Genomic DNA, 26,911 nt, shown 5'->3' with positions numbered 1-26,911 from the left:
TTTTGTTTTATTTTTGTTTTGGCGGCACCGTGCAGGCTTGTGGGATTTTAGTTCCCCGACTAGGGATCAAACTCACTGGCCCTCAGCAGTGAGAGCTTGGAGTCCTAACCACTGAACTGCCAGGGAATTCCTGAGTTCAGTTTTAATTTCAGTTTCCCAATTGCTGAGTTTGTTGGTGGTCACTGTACATTACTTTAAGCCTAGTGTAGGCAGTTATGAATTTGGGGGTATGGAACTTGGGAGAGAAGCCCTAGCTGGAGAGAGAATTTAGGGCAGTCATTAATTTACAGCCTGCCAAAATAATCCTTGAGAATCAGTGGTCTTGATCATTTGACCTATGAGCCTAATTTTTTTTCTTCTGTAGTTTACAGGCATATTCAAACACTAGTTACTCTGATATAATCCTCCAACCTACCCTATTTATCCCCACAGAAAGAAATTTGGAGTCATCTAACCATGTTAAATTCTACCTAGTTCAAATTCTTTAAGATATGGCCCAGAGAAGCGGCGGAATGCTGGACATTAAAATTTATTTTTCAGAAAGATACAACTTTGATTTACACGTTCAGTACAGTTGTTTCCACTGGTTAGCTATTATTGGTAAAGTACTTATCAGATTACTATTAAACGGATTTACTTATTAATCCTTAGGTGGGTACTGAAATTCTCTCCATTTAACAGTTAAGAACACAGGCAGAGAGAGGTGAGGAATTTGCCCCGAATTACACAGCTATTAAGAAGGCGGGTGGGCCAAAATTCAACCTCGTTCCAAGACCCAGTTCCCTCACCCAACTCTGCGGTAGTTTTAGCCAAATTTAAAAGCATCCAGAGCGAATGACAGAAATTCCCTCATTGTGTTCCCAGTCTGTTTTCCCAGAATCCTTAGGGCATCGTATTACTATTTCTTGCACAAGCTGGAGGCGTTAACGTGTAGCCTGGGCGTGATTGAGCCTCAGATGACATTCTGTTGGGCTGACTTGCTCCTCTAAACATAATTCCTACTTCGGAAACGGCCGCCCCCGAGCAGTCAGAAAAACCCATTGCCCCTTCGGCCCTCGGCGGCCGAGGGGTGGGCGAGGCCGGGCGAGGCCGGGCGAGGGTCTCGCGGGACTCCCGCCGCGCTTCCGGCCCCTCCCCAGGCCCCTCCCAGGCCCCTCCTCCTCGCCCAGGATGCACCTGGTTGAAAACAAAATCCCACGTGACTGGCTCTGCTCTCAGGCCATCATGGCGTCTCCCAGTGGGAAGGGATCCCGGGCGCCGGAGGCTCCTGGCTGCGGGCCCCAGCCCGTCGCTCGGGACCTGGTAGACTCCGTGGACGACGCGGAGGGGCTGTACGTGGCAGTCGAGCGGTGCCCACTGTGCAACACCACCCGCCGGCGGCTGACCTGCGCCAAGTGCGTCCAGAGCGGCGATTTCGTCTACTTCGACGGCCGCGACCGTGAAAGGTAAGGCAGCCGCCACGGCCCTATGGTTTCTAACCCGGGTGTCTCCACCGGCTCGGAGGCTGGAGCCTGGGGCCTGAGTTTGGGCCCCGGAGCCCAGCGAGAGGAGGGGGAGGTAGGGAGGGTAACTGCTTTGCGCCGGCGCTTTGCTCCCAGGAGAAAGAGTCGGGGATGGAGGCCAGAAGAGAGAAGGTCGCCGTTTCCCCCTAACCCACTCGAGAGGAGTCTTACCTCACGGTGCTCTTGGGTACTAGGGAAAAGGGATAGATGGTGGCTGTGGAGAGGTCTTCTATTACTGCCATAGAGTTGGATTCTCGGTACTTTGTTCCACTCCCATTCAAATGCTGGGTTTAACCTTTGTTTTCGAAAGCACGTTCATTCTCTAGAGGAGAATAAAACAACTGGTTAAGAGGGATTCGGGTCCTGGTAGCCTGTGTCACAGAGAGATCTTATCAGACATGCTTACTCTAACGTGTGAACTAGGCTAGCTAGTTCCTCCCTTTTCCAAAGATTGTTTTAGATGCTAAGGAGTTTGGGTATGTGTTTTGGCTTTGTTTTAAAATCCAGACTGGGAGCTGCAAGCCCTTAGTTAAGAGAATTCAAGAACACGTTTTGGCCTTGTTTTGAAATTTAAACAGAGACCTACAAGTCCTTGGTTAAGATAATTGAAAAATTAGTGTGATTAGCTGCAAGGTCTCTCAGGCTCAACTTCTGTTTCAATAACTTAGTGTCAATGATAGTAAGCCAGCTAATTTTTTCAGTGCAAAAGTTCAGGTATTAATTCATTTACAACAACCCGGTAAGTTATTTTCTGTAACTTACTGCTAAGGAAACTGCACAGTACCTTGCCCTGGGTCACACAGATAATAAGTGTGGGGACCAGAATTAAATTCCAGGCAGCCTGAACCCATATGCCATGCACTTAACCACTGGATTATATAACGGCTGTATTTGGAAGTGTTTTTTGAGTTGCTGACAGTTCTCGCATCACGAATGGAGTTCATTTCTTTTTCTTTTGAGGAGATTTGTATGATTCAGTCTTTTAGTTCATCACTGTGTCTCATTGATGTACTTGATGACTTTAGAAACTGCTGATGTAATAAATAATAGCTTTAAAAATTAACACAGTTTTATTATAAGAATACTAGGTATGAGGTGGAAATGTCTAACTGATGGAGTTTATCATGGGTTCAGTTCTGGACCCTCTTCTCTATATACTTTTTCTTAGATTCATTCCCATAATTTAAATATTGTCTATATGCTGAAGACTGCCAGACTTGTATCTCCAACCCAGGCCTTTGTGAAATCAAGAAAACAGCTGCATACTCTGTCTGTATTTAAATTTGTAATGAGAATCTCCATCTTAATATGGCATACTGAATTCATGATTATCCATCATAAATCTGTTCCTCTCATGCTCATTCCAGCCCAGTAAATGGTAACTTCATTCTCTGGCACAGGCCAAAAAAACCTTCCAGTCTTCCTTGACCCGTCTCTTAATGCCACCATATATAATCCCATCAACAAATCCCATCCACCCTTCAAAACCTATCCTAAATCCAACCCTTTCACTGCCTCCTGGTTTGGTCCACCAGAGGATTATTGCCTCTTGAGTTCCTGCTTCCACCCTTTCTCCTTTATAGTGTGATTCCCATATTGCAGCCAGAGTAACACCACTCCTCCATTCCTCTGTTCACATCTTCCAGGGGTTTCCTGTTTTACCCAAAGTAAAGAAAGCCAAAGTTCTTATCCAAAGTTCTGTATTGTCTGTTCCTCCATTGATCTCCTATTGCTTTTCCCTTACCCACTCTGCAGTACCATCCTGGCCTCCTTGCCAGTCCTCAAACATACCAAGAAGACTCCTGCTTCAGGACCACTGCAGTCTTATTCGGACTGCCAGGACTCTTCTAGAAGTCTTCAGGGCTCCTTCCTTTGATTCCTTTAAGCCTCTGCTCATATATTAGAGGAACTCTTTCTTTGGACTATTCAACTAAAATAGTAACCTCCTTTCCCACTTAACCTGCTTTATTGTTTTCTATAGCACTTATCACCGTCTGTGGTTTACATATTAATTTGTCTAACTGCCTCCTGCTCCAGTGATGTAAGCTCTGTGAGAACAAAATAGTTTTGTACTCTGCTGTACCCTCACATCGTAGAAGCTTAATAAAGATTTGTTGAATGATTGGGTCAATCTACCCTTCCTTCCCAAACTTAATATGATTCTGAATCACTTCATTGTTATAAATCACGACCCATTTGTCACTAAAGCCAGAAACCCGGGAGTTATCCTAGCTTTTTCCTTTTATCTTATTCCGTGTATCCAAAATATTGACAAGTCTAATTTGATCTGCTCCAGAGTAGATCTTGAATCTGTCTACTTCTAGTCCAGACCACTATCATTTCTCTCCTGGCTTCTTATTAGTTTCCTTTCTTTTACACGTACAGCTCCTCCCTAGCCTCCCTCTGGCCTTCACACAGCAGCCACGGTAGAAATGTAAATCAGATACTGTCACTGTTCTGCTTAAACCTTTTCAGTGGCTTTCCACTTTATTTAAAATAAAATTCAAGCTCCTTACTATGGCATATTAAGCCCCATGTGATTTGGCTACTGCCTACCTTCTAACTTTGGCTGTAAGGTTGAGTTTAAAATGTGGTCTTTGGATTCAAGCTGTATTGAATTGAATCCAAGCTCCACCACTTGCTATGTGATTTTGAAGTTTCTTAATCTCTCCTGTGCTTATTTCATTTTGAAAATGGAGTATCTAACTTCATAGGTTTCTGGTAGTGGTTACATAAGAGCATGCACTGAAGTACTTAGCATGATGTCTAGCATGTATTAAGTACTCAAAAAATAAACGCTTGCCATGTACCCTCACGTTCACAGCTCAGTAGCTGGGCCTTCTCTCATATCCTCAAACACATGAAACTTTTCCACCCGTGGGTCTTTTTCCTTGCTGTTCCCTCTGCCTGGAACATTGTTCCTCCTGATTGTCACCTTTCCTTTCATGTCTCAACTTAAATGTCACTTCCTCAGTGAGACGTCCCTGACCTTCACTAAGATAGGTCCCCACTTCCATCTCTCCCCCCATTTCTGTCACAATACTCAGTTCTTTCATGGTATTGAGCATGGTAAGTGGTGTTACTTTTTTGAGGAAAGTAACTGCATCCGGAATGTAGTTCCACGCAGGCATGAATTCTGGTTTTGTTCAGTCAGATCCCCAGTGCTTAGTGCAGCAGCAGTGGGCAGCACACAATAAGCAGATTGTTGAAGGAATGGTAAAGGCAAGACAACTTTAGAAACTGAAATACAAATTATTTTCAGAAGAGGGATGTGTTATAGTGGATTTCTTTTTATGACCAAGCAGAAAAGTGAAAAATAAATACCAGAACCATTCAAAATTTAGAAATGAACAGGAAATTTTAAGGTTCAGGGATAACAGACAGCTTCACTTCACTTTCCATTGTTCCCTGTTCTGAACCTTGTATTCCTAAGGAAGAGAAGTTTGCTTGTTTATTTTCCTTTGTTCCCAGAACAGTGCCTAGCATCTAGTAGGATGTGAGAATCTGTCGAGACCCAGGACCACCGTCCTAATGGTCAAATCAGTTTTACTGAGCTCTCATTGGGTACAGTTATCTGCATAAAATATTCTGGCAGTTACAGAAGAGCAAGGCAGGTCTCTGCTCTCAAAGCTTTACACTGACTACTAATAAGCCTTAAATTTCTTGGGCCAAAGGTTGATTGTGAGATATTCTGTTGTCTTCAGTATTTATGAAAAATTTTGCTTTCAGACTCTTTTTTCCTTTTACTTATGAAGAGCTCCTCACTAACTGTGGGAAACCACTTTGAAATAAAATATGGAAGCTTACAGCACAATTTAAATACTCTTGTTTAACCTCTGATTCTTTTCAGTAAATTAACCAGATTAGCTGTGCCTATAAGGATCTTGAATGTGATGTGCATATCAAAGTTCTTGTGAATGTAGATGTATTTTTTTCAGGTTTCATTAATAGACTAGCTGAATACATAGTTTGTAATGGTTTAGCAGTTCAAGGAAAATTAGATATTAAAGAACAAATCTGTCTCCCAATAATTAGTTCTTTTAACTCCTAAGAAGGGTACATGCGGGCTTCCCTGGTGGCGCAGTGGTTGAGAATCCGCCTGCCAATGCAGGGGACACGGGTTCGAACCCTGGTCTGGGAAGATCCCACATGCCGCGGAGCAACTAGGCCCGTGAGCCACAACTACTGAGCCTGCACGTCTGGAGCCTGTGCTCCGCAACAAGAGAGGCCGCGATAGTGAGAGGCCTGCGCACCGCGATGAAGAGTGGTCCCCGCTTGCCACAACTAGAGAAACCCCTCGCACAGAAACGAAGACCCAACACAGCCAAAAATAAATAAATAAATAATTCTTTAAAAAAAAAAAAAAAAGGGAACATGCATCTTTACATAATTTTGTGGACAGTATGAGTTTGGCAGTTAGATTGAAAAATACCTGAATGCGCTACTTTTTTTGTTATTGTTCAGTGGGAACACTTCCTTACAACCTTGGTACCCTCCTAGCGCTATCTTTTCCTCATCTCCCACCTTGGCCTCAGTCCGAAAACAGTGCCCACTTTCTTCTCTGCTTTTTCATCTGCCGTTTGATGTGTGTGCTTCCTTAAGAGATGAAGAGGAATGATTTTAAGCAGTACTCTCAACACAGTCTCCTTTGGATCTTGTACTGGAGAACATTTAAAAATTACAGGTTTGGACTTCCCTGGTGGCACAGTGGTTGGGAATCCGCCTGCCAATGCAGGGGACACGGGATCGATCCTTGGTCCGGGAAGATCCCACATGCCGCAGAGCAGCTAAGCCCGTGTGGCACAACTACTGAGCCTGAGCTCTAGAGCCTGCAAGTCACAACTACTGAGCTTGCGTGCCACAGTTACTGAATCCTCCGTGCGCCTAGAGCCCGTGCTCCCGCAACAAGAGAAGCCACAGCAATGAGAAGCCTGTGCACTGCAACAAAGAGTAACCCCTGCTCGCTGCAACTAGAGAAACCCCATGCACAGCAACGAAGACCCAAAGCAGCCAAAAATTAGATAAATAAATAAATTTATTTTTTAAAAAAAATTACAGGTCTTTTAACAGGAACATAATTTTCTGGATTATACATTTATCTGACACCAAAAATAAGACTGCTACCCAATAGATAACAAGTTGAAGTAATCTTTCCACTCAAAACTGAAAAAAATTGCTTACCAGTTTATGATAGTGTAGGAATGAGACAGGGAACATAATCTGAGGATACCCAGGAACATCTGCCTGCTGGTTTAGGAACCAGTTATTTTAAAGTGTGGATCAAAAAGAAAGGCAAAATTTATGAGCAATATGGGTAGTATTGCTTTTTTTTTAAAATTTATTTTGGCTGTGCTGGGTCTTAGTTGCAGCATGCAGGATCTTTTTAGTTGCGGCATGCGGGCTTCTTAGTTGTGACATGCAAACGATTAGTTGCGGCATGCAGGTTCCCCGACCAGGGATCGAACGCAGGCCCCCTGCATTGGCAGCGTGAAGTCTTACCCACTGGACCACCAGGGAAGTTCCAGTGTTGCTTTTATATGTACCCTGAATCAGGAATGATGCAGCACTACCTTCACTGATGAGTTTTAAGAATATATGACTACAGTTCTACCAAGAAACAGAAATATGGGCGCTAAACAAATTGAGAAGTGAGATAAAGGACAAGCAAGAAATGTAGATGTTACTAAACATTTCAAGGGGAAGACACAGCCAACATCCAAAAAACTACCCTTTAGACATCTCTGTTCTGCCCTCCAGTATCTTTTTGGTTGTCAGTCACTGTAGCTTATAAAAATATTGTCATGGGATTTCGGTTCTGGGCCCACATTTGTATGCCCCACTCAGAAGAATAAAAGCTCTATAGGTAGCTGGACTCCCCATCTTTAGACAAGGGTTTATCAACCTGACTTCTGTTTGGTTATGTCTTTCAAGAAGGGTCATGACTCCCATCCCATGCAGCTTATTAATTGTATTTACGCCAATACATGTGGATCTGCTAAGAAAATATAACTTTTGTTTTCAATCAGTATCAGTGGCTACTCTTGCCATTATGTGTACCTTTTAGAATTTATAAAAGAATTTCACATTTATTATGTCATTTGTTCCCTACCACAAAACCATGAGTTATTAATCTGTTTTTAGAACGAGGAAACTCAGAGTAGTGTGCCTTACTTATTGCTGGGCTATGCTAATTCTTGAGTTTACCTCCAGATCTGAAATACATGTATAAGTAAATAAATATATATATATATATATATATTCAATTTAATACATTAGTAAGATTAAGTACAAAAATCACTCATTGCAATGAAGAAAAGGGAAACTAGCCTATATTATGTGCTAAGTGCCTGTACCTGATGCTTTCACATTTATCTTATTTAATCCCTGTAACCAAGTAGGATAATCACTATTCCCATTTTACAAGGGAGAAAACGAAACAATGCTCTGTTTCTGCTTTCTCCTAATCACTTAACCTTCATTCCTGCCGGTGGAGTATATGTTTTTACTACAGTTAACCCTTGAACAACAGTGGTTAATTCGCCTGTAATTTATAGTCAGCCCTCCTTATCTGCAGTTCCTCCACATCCACAGATTCAACCAAATTCCGACCCTGTAGTACTGTAGTATTTACTGTTGAAAAATATCTGCATATAAGTGGACCCACTCAGTTGAAACCCGCATTGTTCAAGGGTCAGCTGTGTATTTTCTCATACCTAAATATTCTAACATAAGATAAAAGAACCATTCTGATAAGGACTGTGTTTTTTCATATTGCATTTGTTCATAAACATTATAACCTTGAATGCCTAAAGAATTTAAGGGAGAAAAATTTGATGGCTAGTAATTCTTGCTGTGTTCGTATCCTAGTTCAAGAAATATGCAGTTCTTTAACCATTTCTGCTTAAATAAGGGAGATTGCTGTGCTCTTCTCCAGGTGCATCTGTGCTCTCTCTTCCCCAAGAAGCCTTTCTGCCTTATTTCTAGAGCCAGAATCATCGTAAACTTTTCACCAAACGTGTGTCCAAATTGGAGCTGGGGATAATTCTCCACCACTGACCTGAAAACTGTTAATGCTCATTTTCTGCTTTTAGATTTAAGGAACCTAAGGAATATAATCAGTGTCAAGAGACCTAAGGACTTTAGATACTTTTAGGGGATTGTATATATGTTTTTATAGTGGATATGGTCCTCAAAGGTGGAGCTTGAGAAATTTTAATTGATTGAATACTGGTTTTTTTCTGATTATAAAAGTATGTATGATTATTGTAGAAAACTTGTAAAGTACAATAATACGTAAAGAAGGAAACAGATTTTGCCCATATTCTCACAACTGTTAGTGTTTTGTTATATTTGCTTCCAGCCTTGTTTCTATGTATGTGTGTGCTTGTAAATATATTTTTTTCATTTGGAATCATACCATGTGTATATAGTTTGATGCTCTGCTTTTTTGTTTTCTTTAACCCAACATCTCGTAAACACATACTAATGTCTTTGTCTACAAAAATATTTTAATGTCCTTCATGGCAATATGGTGTCGTTTGATAATCATTCTCCTTTTGGACATTAAAGTTGTTTCCAGTTTTTGCTATTATGACTAATTTCACAATTGGCATAAATCTTCTTCCTCATCTCTGATCTTTTCCTTGAACTGCGTAACTGGTTCCAAGGGTTTACTAATTTTTAAGGCCCTCAATGGCATATTCGAAAGTTTTGTGTTTTTTGTTTGTTTGTTTTACCTTTCTTAAAATACATTAATAGTGTTTCTTGGACTTTTCTATTGCCATTACCCTAGGCACAAAGGATGAGGGAAAGGACTGAGAAGGCAGATGGAGGGATTAGAGTTATTTTATGAAAGACACTACGTAAGTGCTCAGTAAGTTGTAGATGTTATGACGATGTTAATGATCATCTAGCACAGAATTAATAGTAGGATCCCTGATAGAGTGCATGCCTGGGTGCTGCTCTTCTGATTGCGTGGGACAGACTTAGGTGACCAGTCCCACCTGTAGCCAGATCCACTCAGTCGCCCAGGACGACCTGTAGCTGTGGGATAGCGTGGAGCGATGAGGGTCACACTCTTAACTGATCCTTATCAGCAGCACACTCCTGTCCCTGCTGTCCCGCTGGTGTATTGAGGTCCTCTAGGGCAGGACAGATTAACTTCTCACCTTGTGAAACAGCAGAATTTCCTCTGCCTATAATGCCTTCCTTCCCTTAGCAAGGCCACCTCTAACCTGTCCTCAAGGGGCAGCCCAGGCAGGCGTGACTGCTGGAGAGCTCCCTCTGAATCCTGAGCTGGGTTGTGTGCCACCTCTTGTAGCACTGTTGACTACAAGCGATGGCACACAACCCAGACTCTCTATGACCATCTGCTCCTAGTTTTCATCAGTCTCTATCACAGGGGCACTTTTTAAAGTCAGCTTAAGGGAGTACTTTTGTAGGGAAGAAAAGCAAATATAAGTCTGGAGGAATTTGGTAAATAACAAAGAAGGCATTTTGAAATTGGGAAAGAAAATATAAGAAATAGTGTTGTAGGGACTTCCCTGGTGGTCAGTGGCTAGGACTCCGCGCTTCCAACGCAGGGGACCCAAGTTCAGTCCCTGGTCAGGGAACTAGATCCCACATGCCACAACTAAAAAAAAAAAAAGTATCCTGCACGCCACAACAAAGATCCCACGTGACACAACTATGACCCGGCTTAGATAGATAAATAAGTAAATAAATAAATAAATAAAAAAGGAAAGAAATAATGTTGTAAAAGCCCTGATTCATGGTATAGGTTCACTGGCGGATTCTTTTCGGAAAACAATAGAAATCTGTAGAGCCACTGAACAACAACAACAAAATTGATAAACGTATCTGCATAAAATTTTGGAAAATTGGTAGAGCAGAAACATAAGTAGTCACTAAGCAGATTGAGGAAGAATAATTTCAAGATGTATGAAAGGAAATAGCTAATTTCTCTAATAAATAACCCTTTAAAAAAAAACTATAGGACTTCCCTGGTGGCGCAGTGGTTAAGAATCCACCTGCCAATGCAGGGGACACGGGTTCAAGCCCTGGTCAGGGAAGATCCCACATGCCGCAGAGCAACTGGGCCCGTGAGCCACACCTACTGAGCCTGCGCTCTAGAGCCTGTGAGCCACAACTACTGAGCCCACGTGCCACAACTACTGAAGCCCACGCGCCTAGAGCCTGTGCTCCACAACAAGAGAAGCCACCGCAATGAGAAGTCCGCACACCAAAATGAAGAGTGGACCCTGCTCACCGCAGTTAGAGGAAGCCCGTGCACAACAATGAGACCCAGTGCGGTCAAAAATTTTAAAAAAGGGCTTACCTGGTGGCGGTAGTGGTTGAGAGTCTGCCTGCCAGTGCGGGGGACGCGGGTTCGGGCCCTGGTCTGGGAGGATCCCACGTGCCGCGGAGTGACTGGGCCCGTGAGCCACAGTTGCTGAGCCTGCGCGTCTGGAGCCTGTGCTCCACAACAAGAGAGGCCACGATAGTGAGAGGCCCGCGCACCGCGATGAAGAGTGGTCCCCACTTGCCGCAACTAGAGAAAGCCCTCGCACAGCAACGAAGACCCAACGCAGCCATAAATAAGTAAATAAATAAATAAATAAAATTTAAAAAAAAAACTATAGAAAAGTGAACAAAGGGCATAGGGGGATAACAAAAGAAAAGTAGCCAATAAGATAGGAAAAGGTGTTAAACATTTCTAACTGTGAAATGAAGAAAGGCAAATAAATGGATTATGAACTGTCTTTGAGGAGAGGGAGGCCAGTCAGGTTAGCAAAGAGTAAAATGTGCAGTGCTGTGAGTAAGAAAACAGGTTGGTAGGGTTGTAAATATAATATGAACTGATTCAGAGGAAATTTAAAGATAACTGCCAGGAGTTGCCATGTAAACCTAAATACACCCAGATATTCATTTCTAACATTACTGCTAATAGTGAAAATTTGGAAGCGATGGCAGGGTTCATCAGTAGGTGTTTCTGTAAATAAATTATATGATGTCCATTCAGTGAAATTCTGTGTACCTGTTAAAGAATGAGATAGGTCTTTATGTTCTGAAGTGGAAAAAGATACAAAACATTTTACGTGATAAACCCAGCTTGAAAGACAGTATATAAAAAATGCCTTTCCCCCCTTCCTTTTCCTTTTTTCTTTTTTCTTTTTTTTCCTAGTCTATCTCTGTGAGTCCTGGGATGGAGAATGCAGAGGATGGGTGAGGCGCTGGTGAGCAGTTGGCTCGCTGACCAGCCACATTCCTTGATAACCATCTGCTTTCGCTTTGTTCACACTACCTATTTTCATTTCCTTCATGAAGAATGACATTACTCATGAAGTGTTTGATGCAGTAGGAACTGTTATCTTCTGTTTGTTATTCCTGCTGTCCTCTGTATGTTTGTTTTAAGTTTGTTGTTTTGGTTTGGTTTTTTTTTTTTTTTTAAGCAAAACCCAAGAGAACTAACCAGCTTGATATAAAGCTGGACAGTGTTATCATCCCAATTTGTTTTAGTGCAAAGTGGCATTTTTACAACAGATCTGATTCATAGCCCCTAAAAGCAGGATTTTATCCTCCATGTCAGTCCTTTGTTTACACAGGTGGATGAGTCTTGTGAGCTTGTCATCTCCTTCAGGTTATCGGAGCATGAATCACCACATTAGGTAGAAGTAAATACCATATTCTATTCTCATTTTTGATAGAAGGAAATGGAAGCATATAACAAGTAACCTGTCTAGTTCACAGCCAGTTGCAGAAAAATGAAAGATTAGATTTCTTAACGTTCTGTAAAATGCTTTGTCATAAGTTGCAGGCACATAGTAAATACCTGATAAATTAATTGATGAATCTATGAATTTGTCCACATCCCACACTGGTTTCAGAGTTTTCTAATACTGTTTCATGTAGTTACCACCTTACTGGCCATTGCAGTGCTACCCAATACAACTTTGTGCAGTGATGTTCCGTATCTATGCCATCCAGTAAGGTAGCCCCCAGCCATATGTGGCTATTGAAATGTGGGTAGTGCAACTGAGAAACTGAATTTTTAATTTAATTTTAATTTAGTCATGTAAGTATGTAATTCTGTCACATGTGATATTATCTGATTTGGTTTCTTGTTTAATATATATTGTACATTTTCAGTGACTGACTATTAAATGGTAGGGTCATAATTAGACCATTTTATCCCTTCCATTTAGAAGTAGATATCTGCGTATGTTTCAAATGTGGGATTATAGAAATAGTATGTTAGAGAGACTTTTATGTCTGGATTATTTTAAGGAAGAGATTTTTAGGGCTGTTATGGTTCTGTTAAATTGTTTTCATTTAGGCTATGATTTCACGAGATAGCCAAAGGCCTAATCTTGGACTCCACACCACGTTACTGTAGCATGTGGCATTACCTTTGTTTCTTTGAAAGTAGTGAGCCACCATTAGCTCAATTCAAAATCAGTTGCATGATGTTAGCCATACTTTTTTTTTTTTAACCTAAAATTCTTATTAAGCAACAAGTCATTTTAGGTACTCAGTAGCCACATGTGCCTGATGGCTACCGTGTTGAACAGCATAGACCTAGAAGATATGAGTATCACTGCTAGCCACCTTCAGCTAGTTGACGTTTATAGAACTCTGTATCCAGCAGCTGTAGAAAACACGTTCTTTCAAGTGCACATGGAACTTTCACCGAGACGCGGCGCACCATATGCGAGGCCATAAGACAGTCTCAGATCAAAAGATTAAAATCTCATAGAGAATATTCTGGGACCACATCAGCATTAAAGTAGAAAAATAACAGTACGTTACCAAAAAACCTGCATATCTGGAAATTGAACAATACATTTCTAAATAATTCATTGGTCAAAGAGGGAATTTGATGGAAGATTAGAAATGTCAACCTAAATGGTAAAATACACGATATCAAAATGTTTAGGGTTTAGCTTAAGCAATACTTCTGGGGGAAATTTATAACTCTGTATACTTATATTAAAAAGGGAGAGGCTTAAAGTTGATGATTGAAGTTCCTACCTTAAACTGCAAAAAAAACAAAACAAACTAATCGCACATAAGGTAGCAGGAAGAAAATAAGAATAAGGGTAGAATAGTGACAGCAAAAATGAACTGCAATGTGATATTCTTTCCTTTTGATAACTTTTATTAAGTAACTTGCTAGCCCGTAATGACTAGCAGTAAAATTAGTGAGAAAACAATTGTACTTTAAGAATTATAAGGAACCAATTTATAAATGAGAGTAGGGTTAAATTAAACTTAATAATTACAATTATTTTTATAATGGAAGCCTCCGTTTTCTTGAATTCTGATTCATTTTAGTGCTCTGATTTACCTGTTTTGGAGGACAATTTAACCTAGGGGTGAAAAAACCTATAGACATATTTTATAAACCCATGAAAGAGTTTTAAAGCTGAGAATTTGAACTTAGTTTTTTTTTTTTTGGTTTTTTTTTAAAAATAAATTTATTTATTTATTTTTGGCTGTGTTCGGTCTTCGTTTCTGTGCAAGGGCTTTCTCTAGTTGCGGCAAGTGGGGGCCACTCTTCATCGCGGTGCGCGGGCCTCTCACTGTTGCGGCCTCTCTTGTTGCAGAGCACAGGCTCCAGACGCGCAGGCTCAGTAGTTGTGGCTCACGGGCCCAGCCGCTCCGCGGCATGTGGGATCTTCCCAGACCAGGCCTCAAACCCGTGTCCCCTGCATTGGCAGGCAGATTCTCAAACACTGCGCCACCAGGGAAGCCCTGAACTTAGTTTTAAATAACCAAATGGTAAGCAGCTATAAGCGTGCCATTGAGAAGATATGTTCAGGACAGTGACATTTCCGGATGAGTCTGCAGAAATGTTTGGCTCTCAGGAATTTGCATAATCTCATTCAACTGAAAAAAAAATAAACATTTAAATAAAACACTGAATTTTTTTCTTACAGGTTTATAGACAAGAAGGAAAGGTTAAGCCAACTTAAGAGCAAGCAAGAAGAATTTCAAAAAGAGTGAGTTTTCATTTTGTTTTTTAATTTGTGGAGGTTGTCTAGTCACCACATGGTTTAATTCAGTGCTGTGGTATGCATACATGTGGATTGCTAATCTATTGAATTTAGGTTACAAATCTCCCCGTGTGAAGAGCAGTACATCTGGGAGAAGCAAAATAGGAGAGATGATCAAGTTTCTAGAAAACACTGGGATCAAACCTGGTGCCTGGTTCACAGCAGGCAGTGACTGGATGGATGAATCAAACCGCTGGCCCTGATAATTGACGTATGGTAAATGGGTCCAGGACAGAAGGCATATTAGACTAACGGTGGTGGCTCTTGTAGGACATTATTGCTTCTGTTTATCTTTATTCTTATGTATCAGGGTTTTGCAGAGTGTGGTCTGCAGATCATCTACATCAGAATTCATTAACTTCAGTACTGGTTAAAAGTGTAGATTCTTGGAATCCTATTCTCAGATATTCTGATTCAGTAGGTCTGGGGGGAGGCCCAGGAATCTGAGTATTAATGAGCACCCGATGAATCTCTCATCCTCTGGATTTGGGAATTGTCCTGTAGAACCTTTTGTCCCAAACTGATCCAGTCACTATTCTCCATACACACCCCAGACCTGATTAACACATTTATGAGTAGATGAAATCTTCAGAGATACTCTGCATTAGAAAAACCCGCTTAGATTTATGTAACTCAGTCATTTCTCTAACTTACTCTGTCACGGAAACTTTTATTTTTTCCTGTAGAACACTTCATTCCGTAGAACAAATTTCTGCCTAAGCTGGCTTATGCCTTTTTTTTTTAAAATTAATTAATTAATTTATTTATTTATTTATTTTTGGCTGTGTTGGGTCTTCGTTGCTGTGCACGGGCTTTCTCTAGTTGTGGCGAGCAGGGGCTACTCTTCGTTGTGGTGCACGGGCTTCTCATTGTGGTGGCTTCTCTTGTTGCAGAGCACAGGCTCTAGGCGCGTGGGCTTTGGTAGTTGCGGCACACGGGCTCAGTAGTTGTGGCTCACAGGCTCTAGAGTGCAGGCTCAGTAGTTGTGGTGCACCGGCTTAGTTGCTCCACGGCACGTGGGATCTTCCCGGACCAGGGCTCGAACCCGTGTCCCCTGCACTGGCAGGTGGATTCTCAACAACTGCACCACCAGGGAAGTCCCATGGCTTGTGCCGTTTTGGGGGGAGCTGACAATAGCATTTGGACCATGAATTCTCTTGTAACTATCATTATTATTAATTATGACTGATGGAAATTATTGATTATGGTGGAGGACAAAGGCTATGGCTGTTATGGAAGTTTATTGTGAATGTTTATAGAAAGGCTCTGAGCTGTATTAAAAGTGCAGAAGGAAGGAGGTGAGAAAAAATTGCAGAGAGCAGGGAATCTGGAAAATATTTTTCAATGCTTACATCCCACTTTGGTATATCCAGCTGTTTCTGAGACCTTATTTTAAAAAGTTGTTGATTTTGCATTTTTGAGCTTCACCGAATTCATTATTTTAAGAGCATATTTCCTTTGTCTCTTCTCCATACAGAGTGTTAAAAGCTATGGAAGGAAAATGGATAACAGATCAGTTGGTAAGCTATAAGAAGTATTTAAATAATATTCTTTACACTTGAGGTTACATGTTTTTAAGTTGGCAGAACTTCAAAAATCGTTTCGAATTTAAATTTATTTTTGATCATTTTTTGGCAGTTCTCTGTGAATATATTTGTAGTGTGGGCTTCTCAGATATTTCATCCAGGTACCAAAAACAGGGTATTGGCAATTAATTATGGAACCACTGTAAGGAATAATTATGAAGTCTGGTATTGACATAGAGATACAAGAACAGTGAGGTGTCCTTTTTAAAAAAATTACTCATCGTAAACACCTACTTTGTAGATGGGTTAATGATTGAATGTGAAAAATAAACTCAAATATTAAAAGAAAATATGGGAGAGTATTTTTATAATCTGGGGATGAGCAGACCTTTATAAGCCATAAAGGAAAACATTTGACACACTACATAAAAGTTTAAAAGTTCTATATGTTAAAGACCGTAGCAAAATGAATATAAACTGGGAAAAAATGAGTACAACATATGAAAATAAGGAGTTTGATTGATTATACTTTTATTCACTGTTGGTGGGAGTATATATTGACATATTTGTTTGGGGGACAATTTGGTGGTGCTTTGTTGGTTTTTTTAACGCACGTGTGGTATATCGGCAATTTTCCTCCTAAGAAAATACACATGAATGTAGAGATTTATGGATAAAGAGGCTGATTGTCTGCATCATTGGTAGTAAAGTTAAAATATAATCTAAATACTCATCAAACAGAATGTGAGATAATTATGATACTGTGTAGCTGTTGAAAAGAATGTGGTCAGCCTACATGCACTTGTATGGAATGATGTCCAAGGTATATTTTTTAATGAAACAATCAAACAAAAGCAGGCTAGGGTAAAGTATGATTCCATTTGTGTATGTGTTTTAAAAATATATCTGAAAAGATACATATCAAACTTTAATTGAGATCAACCCTGAAGAGTGGGAAGGAGTCAGGTTAACAATCTCTTTCTTCTCTTTTGTGATGCTTAATTTTTTTCATAATAATAATAAGCATCCTTCATAATTTTTAAATAATACTTAAAGAGATGTGATATAAGTGAATTCTGCTTATGCTCTGAATGTTATATAAACAAGTTGTATGGAAAAAAGTTATAAAAGGCTATTTATAAAGAATCTCATCCCAGTTTTTCTAAGTTCTAAGTTTTCTAGTTTTTCTATCAAAAATTTAAATATTGATTCTTAAAGACTAATACCTTTTAAAAGTGAAGACATCTCATTGCCAGTTTATTCCTGAATCCATCGGTTCCCGTGCATGTGTTCTCAGATGTTTCTCTCACCCCACTGGAGAGGGGAGAGTTTTACCCACTGAACATTCCTGTAATCTACTCTGTATCTTGTACCATCAGACTACTTAGACAAGTGTGAAACATTATAGGCATTTGACTGTTGTTGTAAGCTTTCAATTATCCCCATTTATGGAGGCATTATGGAATAGATAAATAGTACTTTTTTAAAACTAGTAGGGCAGATTTTTACTTATCCTTTATTCTCTTTGGGGAAGCTGTACCTAAATCCTGGTAATGTAAAAAGGCAGTTTCATGTTTCATATAACTTTTTGAGGCTTTTCAAGAAATCTTACATGAGTTATATACTTAAAAAAAAAAGACTTCTGCTTTATTGCGGTTTTTATTATTTTGCAAGTAATATTTGCTTATTGTATCAGTGAGATAATACAGTTGGTGGTCTCCTCAGTAACCAGCACTGAGAATTTAGAGCAGCGCATCCATAGAACTCTCTGATGATGCAAATGTTCTCTGTCTACACTGCCCGATATGGTAGCCATTAGCCAATTGTGGTGTTGACATGTACCACCTGACATGTGGGTTGTGAGAGTAGGAACTTAAATTTTATATAACCTAATTGACTTGCAGATAACCACATGGGACCTGTAGCTATATGTTGGACAGGGCAGGTTAAGAGAATATCCTTCAACATTTTTCTCTGTGCTTATTAACACATAAAAGAACTATGTGAATTTCTCTTTCTCTCTTAATTTCCTAGCAGCTTCTGCACTGAACCAGAGTAACATTTTTTTTCTTTTTTGTAATCCACTAGTTAGAAAAGCTATAAGAAATATAATTATACTGGTCTTTTCTTCATTACATTTTCTAAGGTACACCTCAAAATAAGTAGTGTCCCCAGTAGATAATCATATTAGTCATTAGAGACCAACATTTGTGATATTTATTTCATACCTTTTTTAAGAGATGGAAAATAATGTCCTGCAAGATGAGGATTGAACAGCTGAAACAAACTATATGTAAAGGAAATGAAGAAATGAAGAAAAGTAAGTAATTTTCCCGCCTCTCTCCAGCCCTAATAAAGGAAGGACTCATGTGGAACTTCATGCGATTAATAAACAAACTAGAGAGACAGAGGAAGGGAGACAGAGAAGGGGTGGGGGGAGGCAAGAGCAACATGGAAAAGTTTACTGCTTGCCTTTCTCTTTGTAAAACATCTGTATAAGGAATTTATATATATATATTTTTTTTCAGATATATGTATATAAAACATATATCTGTGTATATATACACACATACACACACATATGTCCATATATACATATACACATGCACGCAAATGTAATGACCTTTAAACTGCTACATTTCTCAATTTAAGAAGTTAAGGAATGTATGTGTCCCGTTTCCCTTAGCTGACAGGAAGCTCAGAGTCAGTCTTGGTAATCAGGTATAATAATTATTAGTTCACGCCAGAAGCACAGAATATAAGACTCAGTGAGTCTTATACATATTTTAATCTGTATTAATCATGCATTACATCTGTGTACTTCATACTTTATCAAAGGTGGTTGTCAAATTTTAAGAGTCCTCTTAGAAATCCTGTGTCCTTAGAAACAGTCCATGTTGGAACTTCCCTGGTGGTCCAGTGGTTAAGACTCCATGCTTCCAATGCAGGGGGCATGGGTTCAATCCCAGGTCAGGGAACTAAGATCCCACATGCCACGCGGCCAAAAAATAAATAAATTAAAAAAAATAAACTTAAAAAAGAAAAAGAAAGAGATAGTCCTTGTATTTCTGAAGATAAGTGTTTAAAGTTTAGAATGGGTCGCCATCATACCTTGTAAATCTGTCTCTTGTCTACTCATTGCTTTCAGAAGCAAGTATTTTATAGTGGTAGGTAATGGTGTGAAAGCTGTCTTTGAAAACGCTTGTCCTAATAAAGTGCTTGCATGGAGTTTCACAGGATTAATAAGCTAGAGAAGCAGGGTAGCTGGGTGAAGAGCTACAGCCAGCCACTCTTCCACCGAGTTTGGCTTGCACTCTCCAAAGGCTCTGGGTCAATAGCAGTGTACGGACTCATTACTTACCATGGGTTCACCCTCTTTCCCCTCCTCCCTGGATGTTCGCAGTAGGTTTGCCACCAGGCATCTGTGAACCTCCTGAAATTGCTGAATTGACTGAGCCTGGTGCACTTCTCTGATGAGCAAGTTTAAAACTTTGGTCAGCTCTTTTTAATAGGCTCCTAGCCCCAAAATACAAAAGCAACAACCATGGAAAATAAAGATATGGTTCTAAATTAGTGGACTCTATAACTGTGATTTCCATCCCTAGCAAAACATTGGAGTCACCTGATAACCTTTTTTTAAGATCTAGAGAGAGAATCCTGGGACCTACTTTGGACTTAGGAAATTAAAATCTCATGCATGGGGACCGGGGTCAATGGTTCTTAAGCTGTCTCTAGTAAACCGATACCAATACTTTTGTAAAATACAATAAAATTAGTTACTAGAAAAATGATTGCACACTTGGATGTCATGGCAATGTCACATAGCCATATCAAAGAAAATAGGTTCTAAACTTAGTCTATATTTCTGTACTCCTCTTGTCTGGTAAAAGTTTGCAGATGGGCCAGATCCATAGTTCATACTTTGAGTAGTAGCACTACTCTGAGGACCTGCCAGGCTCAGGAACCACTGCTCTTTAGGACATAAATACAGGCTGGTTGCCACCCACTAGACCAGACTCACAAAATTGTACAAACAATTTTAAGGGAGTTAATGGATTCCAGAAGCTATGAATGAGCTCAAGTCAATGGATTAGATTAAGTGCTTGCTGTTCAATAAATAGTCTGGGTTTTTTTATAAACAGAATCTTGTTGAAATATCAGTTATAAACTATAGAGCCTGATGAATATTTTCTCCAGAATCTTTTGATTTAAGATGTCATAGTACAGAATAATACAGTATAGATAGGGAAGTTTGATTGTATTTGAAATTTCAGAGTTGAGTTGATCTGTTACTTGTCCAAAAAAGCGAGAGTAGATTACAGATGGTATCCAAATGTTTTTTGTTTTTGTTTTTTTTAAATTTATTTATTATTTTTGGCTGCGTTGGGTCTTTGTTGCTGCGCGCAGGCTTTCTCTAGTTGTTAGCGGGGGCTACTCTTCGTTGTGGTGTGCGGGCTTCTCATTGCAGTGACTTCTCTTGTTGCGGAGCACAGGCTCTAGGCGCGCGGGCTTCAGTAATTGTGGCACGTGGGCTCAGTAGTTGTGGCTCGCAGGCTCTAGAGCACAGGCTCTGTAGTTGTGGCACATGGGCTTAGTTGCTCCACGGCATGTGGGATCTTCCTGGACCAGGGATCGAACCCGTGTCCCCTGCATTGGCAGGCAGATTCTTAACCACTGTGCCACCAGGGAAGTCCCCAGTATCCAAATGTTTTAATGTTCAGGGGGAGATAGCATGGAGAGAAGAGTAAAGTAAATTGAGTCTGCACTAGTGCAAGTTGGGTGACTGTGATGATTTCCTGTCACCTACAAGGGGTCCTGATATGAAATTGGAAAATGTCCTTTAAAAATCTGACCACCGTATGGCTTAGGCCATGGCTAGACAGATGCATTTGAGCACTTGTAGAGAGCTCAGTAGAGATCATGAAAATGAATGAACTTGCTGGAAAGTGTGTGATAGAACCAGAGACTTAACCTTAAGGACATTCATATTGGTCAGGAATGGTGAAGAGAAGCATCTGAGGAGGAAAGAAAACATAAGAAACTTTCTGCCTGCAATGAAGTAACCTAGGTTCGTTGGTCCTCAGTTGAAGAGGGTGGTTTCGGTCCACACACATTTATCAACTGCTTCTCATATCCCAGTCAGGAGACAACAAGGCTTCAGTTGGACCTGGTGTAAGCAGCTAAGAGCCAGGTGCTATAGGTGAGGTACACACACATTACCATAGAGTTCCTGGGAGCAAGAGGTCTGGGGAATGTTTATGGAGGGGGCCTTGATGAATGAGTGCAATTTGGACATTAGGAGAATAGGAGAAAATAGTGTTCCTAGAGAGATGTTGATTTGAACAACAGAATGGAGATAAATATGTAAGGAATGACTTGTTCGGCATCCATCCATCCATCTGTGTGCTTAATGTGTTCATTTGAAGTATCTAGTGATTGAACGAGACTGGAGTGAAGGGTGTGGAGAAGGGAACTGTGGGGTGTGTACCAGTTTGGTGGTGGCTGGGAGGCTGAGGAGTTTGGTCTGTGTTTGATTGGCAGAGGAGAACCGCTGAGCACTGGCTGTACTTTATGAAAACTGAGCCAGTGAAAGAGGGCGTGGAGGTGTGGAGTGGAACCAACTAGAGACAGGCAGACTTTGGGTGAGAGTTAACCAGGATTGTGACAGTGGGAATGAAAAGAAAGACCTAGATGGAAGGAACTGTAGGACAGCTCATGGAATGGACCATCAAGAGATTGATTTAGGGGGGCTTCCCTGGTGGTGCAGTGGTTAAGAATCCACCTGCCAATACGGGGGACACGGGTTCGAGCCCTGGTCCGGGAAGATCCCACATGCCGCAGAGCAACTAAGCCCGTGCGCCACAACTACTGAACCTGCGCTCTAGAGCCCACGAGCCACAACTACTGAAGCCCGCGTGCCTAGAGCCCGTGCTCTGCAACAAGAGAAGCCACCGCAATGAGAAGCCCGAGCACTGCACGAAGAGTAGCCCCCGCTCGCCACAACTAGAGAAAGCCTGCATGCAGCAACGAGGACCCAACGCAGCCAAAAATAATAAATAAATAAAATAAATAAATTTAAAAGAAGAGAGAGATTGATTTAGGACAGGTCAGAAATAATTGTGAAGTAGGGAACCTAGCTTAAAATGTGTCAAGAGGAAAGATAATGAGCTTGGTTTTAAACTTATTTGAGCCTCCTAAGTTGTTCCTAGGTGTCTGAGATTTTACAGCCTGTTATTGCTACACTAGAGAAGTTTAGCTACAACCTGATCTGTTTGACAATACGTCTTGGGATCTAGAACCTGTAGGACCTTGATAAAAAGAACATACGTTGGGAAGGACGAGTGTCTGTTTTCTCGTTGTATGGCCAGGCTCTGGTTACCCTTCCAGTGGTTAAAATGCTGGTGTACGGGAGGTGCTCGCACCCTGCTGGGAGCGCTGCACTCCACTGTGACTTTTCAGGGCTTTGGTCTGTTTCTTTGCTGCATAACCACCTGCCGTGAGATTATCCCTGGGCTCTCTGAATGTAGCCCAAGGCACACTTAATAGTTTTCTATGGAAAATCAGGTAGCCAGTGAATTTTTCAAACTTAGATCTCTTTTCTGCCCAACATGGCTGTTCTTCAGTGCTTACTGTAAGAAAGTCAAGTACTTCCTGTGCTAAACTTAAACTTGATAGTCTTGAGTGATGCTCACTGATGTGGATTACAGATGGAGACCCAGAGTCGTTTTAGTGGTGGTCCCCTTTGCTCTGTGTGTAATACCTACTTGAACTAAACTCCCGGTCTCCATGCTTAGTGAATGTCATGTAGTTAATTTTATTGAGGTTTTGTTTTCAGTTTAGACTGCAGGAAGACACTTAATGCTTTGGGGGCAGCGGGGGGCGGTGGTAGTGTGCAGTACCCAGGAGCTATTTGTGGAGCTCATTGTTGGATGTGGTTTATTTATTTTAGATTCTGAAGGCCTCCTCAAAACCAAGGAAAAGAATCAGAAACTTTATACTCGAGCACAACGGCATCAGGAGAAAAAGGAGAAGATTCAGAGGCACAATCGCAAACTTGGTGACCTGGTAGAAAAAAAAAACACTGATTTAAGAAGTCATTATGAGCGTCTGGCAAATCTTCGGCGGTCTCACATATTAGAGCTCACCTCTGTCATTTTTCCAATCGAGGAAGTAAAGACGGGTGTGAGGTACAGTGAGTGAGTCTTTTGACTCTAGGAAAACACAGGTTCCAAAGATCAAGTATCTTTCAAGTATGTCAGCACCTTTATTGGGCCTCATTCTGGGTTTTCCTGGTAATGGAACTTAAATCTTACCTGCTTCAGCAAACAGTAGCACTGCAGGAAGTTGGGAAGGTGGCCAGGGTGGAGGACGGTGGCCCTCGGAGAAGTGAGGCCCAGGCTTGTATACTTGGCAGAGCTTCCAGATGAGGGGCAGGCTCACATCCCTGATCAGGAACCACCTCATGTGGCTGCAGGGCCACTTGGGCTGTTCATTAGTCAAATGCTGTGAGGCAGGTTTTTGAGCCTCGAAGTCTTAGTGCCTTGTCTGTTAGATGGGGATAATAAATGCCTACTTCACAGAGAAATCATGAGCTAAGATGGAAGAAAACACCTCGGGGTCTCTTACTTGGTGGGCAGGACATGCTGACTCTGCCTTTTCCTGGTAACCAGCATGTCAAACACTGGTTGTCTCACTGGCTGTAGTGCACAGACACCCTCAGGAGTCCGTGGGACGGACAGGATGGTGGTTCCCCCCTGGCTGTTCATCAGAGTCACTCAGGAACTTGAGGAAAAGACAGGTTCCAGCAGATACAGCTCCAGCCTCCCAGTTCATCTCATAATACTTTATTTTTTAAACTTCCCCAGATGATGCTGGTGATCATCTAGGTTCTGAAAGTTCCACTGAAGAGTTTCGATTGCTTTCTGACTAACCATCGGGCTGTTCCAGCTGAGAATTTCCCTGTCTCTTCTGGTTACCCTTACTTTCCGGCACCTTTCCCTGGAACTGGACAGTCAGTGGACTGTTGCTACTTAGCACTTAGTGTTTGCTGCCTCTGCTTCAGTCTTTCCTTTCGTCTGTTGCCAGAGTTGGCTTCCTAAAAGCCTAAAGGTCTGATTTTTGCTTCTAGCTTGACGACCTGCTCTCTGACTCTTACCAAGTAATTTGTCATTAGTAATAGTTAGCAAATATAAAAATAAAAAGGCAGATGCAAAATAGAGAAGAATTCAAAGCTCAGAAATAGACCCCAAGGTGGCATTTTTGAATCAGTGGGGAAAAGTTGGATTCCAAAAATTGGTGTAAAGACAGCTGGCCAGGGCTTTGAGGGGGAAAAAGCTGACAGACAGAAACACTGTCAAATTAAATTCTGATGGGCCCAGATAGCGATGTTAGAACACATTATAGTAAACAAAGACTAGGATACTGTTGCAGATTTTAGGAGACTAAGGAGACTGACAACTGAATACAAAGTCGCAGGAGAGAAATTGTGGAGAAAATCTTTCTCTTCCATACCTGTACTGTTTAAATCTTGTATGTTAGTATATATTACTATATATCATTAATTTTTTTAAGCTGATAGTTTTGAAATTATGCCTATCATAAGATTTCTTGTTCATTCACATTTCTTCTCAACCTGCCTTGAGTGGAAGGAGGAAGTAGAGGTACAGCTTAGAACTGGCCACAGTGCCCTCCCCAAGTCCTGTCCGGACAGCCAGTAGGAGTGCACTTACGTGCACCTGCTGGCAGAGGAAGAAGGATTGAGAGCCACTGGCCAAGAGGATGGATTCTAAACTTAGTGCAGCACAGAAGGCCCTTCCCAGCCTGTGCATTTCGTCCCTCCTCTTCCAACACCACCTCCTGGCACTTCCTTTGTGCCTCCTACAGGCACCCACGCTGTTCCCTCTGCTCCCCAGACACACCACGTTCTTCGCCCGCCTGCACGGCACCTGCCGAGCCTTCTCATTCACCTTCCATGCTCCAGGCCAGCAGTGCCCAAAGTGTGGTCTGTGGCCCTCTCTGGGTCCCTGAGGCCCTTTCACGGGGTCTGTGCAGTCAAAACTATTTTCATAATAATACTAACACTTTGTTTTCCCTTTTCACTCTGTTGACATTTGCACTGGTGTTTCAAAAGCCGTGGTGGGTAAAACCTCTGTCTTGACAGATATCAAGGCAGTGACGCCATACTGTAGTAATCGTTGTTGTGTTCCACAGTGTCCTTGCGGTGTACAAAACCAGCCAGTTTCACATCAAGAACACTATTGATGAAGCAGCAGAAATTACTCATTCTATTTAAATTATGTCTCGACCCCTGCGTGCACATGTGATTGTGCCATGCAGCGAGATAGGAAGTCTGCAGAAAGCACATTTGCTGCATGCTGAAAGCCGCAGTGGCTCAAGGGAGAGCCCTTGAGTGAGTTGTAAGCAAAACTAGTTGGTTTTTCCATGGAACACTGTATCTACTTGAAAGCACAATGGAAAGACGTGGGTATTAAAGAGATTTTTTCAAAAGTCATGATCAGTGCTGCACTGTGCTGTGAACTCAGCTGGTAAACAAATAATGTCACCCTTTGCTAATTTTCTTGTTTTGAAAAATACAGATTTTTTTCATAAAAACATGCTATGTTACATGTAACGGGTTTCTTATTTTTGAATCAGTTAATAATTTAAAATTTTCTCAGATTTCTAATACAGTAAATATTAATAGATGTAACCCACATACAGAAAACTCTTCGGGATCCTCAAAATGTTTTAAGCATGTAAGGGGGGTCTTGAGACCAAATAGTTTGAGAACCTAACACTTGAAGCCCTAGTTCATGGTGCCGTCTTCCTCACATGCTGTGGGCTTCTGTGCCACAGCTGGTTTGACCTTCACCTCTGATGGAATTGCTTACCTCTGTATATTCCAATTAAATTCCTGTCCTCACGTGCATCTTCCCAATGTTCTGCATATCTGCCAAGTAATTGCATGCTCTTCAAAACCCAGCCCCTTGACATCCGTATGCATCTTTGGTTTTTAGAGATCCCACAGACGTGTCTTCAGAGAGTGACAGTGCCATGACCTCCAGCACCGTGAGCAAGCTTGCCGAAGCCCGGAGGACAACTTACCTCTCGGGGAGATGGGTCTGTGACGATCACAACGGGGACACCAGCATTAGCATTACAGGGCCTTGGATTAGCCTTCCCAACAACGGGGACTACTCTGCCTACTACAGTTGGGTGGAAGAGAAGAAAACCACGCAGGGGCCTGGTGAGAAGCAAGACAGTCTTTTGAAAACTTTTATAAATATATTTTTTTAATTGAGGTAAAATTTATATAACAAAATGAACAGTTTTAGAGGAAGCAATTCAGTGGCATTTAGTGCATTCACAGTGTTGTGCAACCATCACCTCTGTCTAGATCCAAAGCATTTTTTTTCACTCCAAACAAAAACTCTGGGGCTTGAAGCAGTCACTCGCATTGCTACCTCTTCCCAGCCCTTGGGAACCACTGTTGTGCTTTCTGTCTCTATAGGTGTCTCTTCTGGATATTTCATATAAATGGGATCATACAATATGTGGCCTTTTGTGTCTGGCTTTTTTTCATTTAGCATAATGTTTTCAAGGTTCATCCACATTGTAGCATGTATCAGCATTTCATTCTTTTTATGACTGAATAATACTCCATTGCATGAATATGCCACATTTTATCTATCAGTGGATGGACTGAAAACATGTATTTTTTTTAGACATTTCACCTTTTTGGGGTCAATATTGTTTTATTTATATAAAAAGATCCATTTAAAGAAGTGTATTTAGCCTGTTGGGTCCCATTTTTATAAGTTTCTAACTT

The 26,911-nt window shown here is 41.2% G+C and overlaps 1 protein-coding gene across 1 annotated transcript in view; it reads left to right on the top strand.

Annotated features, from left to right (window-relative positions):
- Positions 1 to 1,205: 1,205 nt before the first annotated feature.
- ATG14 (autophagy related 14) overlaps positions 1,206 to 26,911 on the top strand; it is a 37,555-nt gene continuing 11,849 nt past the window's right edge. The window contains exons 1-6 of the mRNA XM_007192894.2: positions 1,206 to 1,445; positions 14,441 to 14,503; positions 16,035 to 16,077; positions 18,322 to 18,403; positions 23,033 to 23,270; positions 26,100 to 26,329. Of these exons, the coding sequence (XP_007192956.1) occupies positions 1,225 to 1,445; positions 14,441 to 14,503; positions 16,035 to 16,077; positions 18,322 to 18,403; positions 23,033 to 23,270; positions 26,100 to 26,329 (877 nt within the window). The 5' untranslated portion in view covers positions 1,206 to 1,224. The remainder of the gene's footprint in view (positions 1,446 to 14,440; positions 14,504 to 16,034; positions 16,078 to 18,321; positions 18,404 to 23,032; positions 23,271 to 26,099; positions 26,330 to 26,911) is intronic.

The sequence above is a fragment of the Balaenoptera acutorostrata genome, chromosome 3 (assembly GCF_949987535.1).
Source record: "Balaenoptera acutorostrata chromosome 3, mBalAcu1.1, whole genome shotgun sequence".
In the NCBI taxonomy this organism is placed as follows: domain Eukaryota; kingdom Metazoa; phylum Chordata; class Mammalia; order Artiodactyla; family Balaenopteridae; genus Balaenoptera; species Balaenoptera acutorostrata.
Note: the sequence above shows the minus strand (reverse complement) of the source record. Positions and strands in the feature narration are given on the sequence as shown.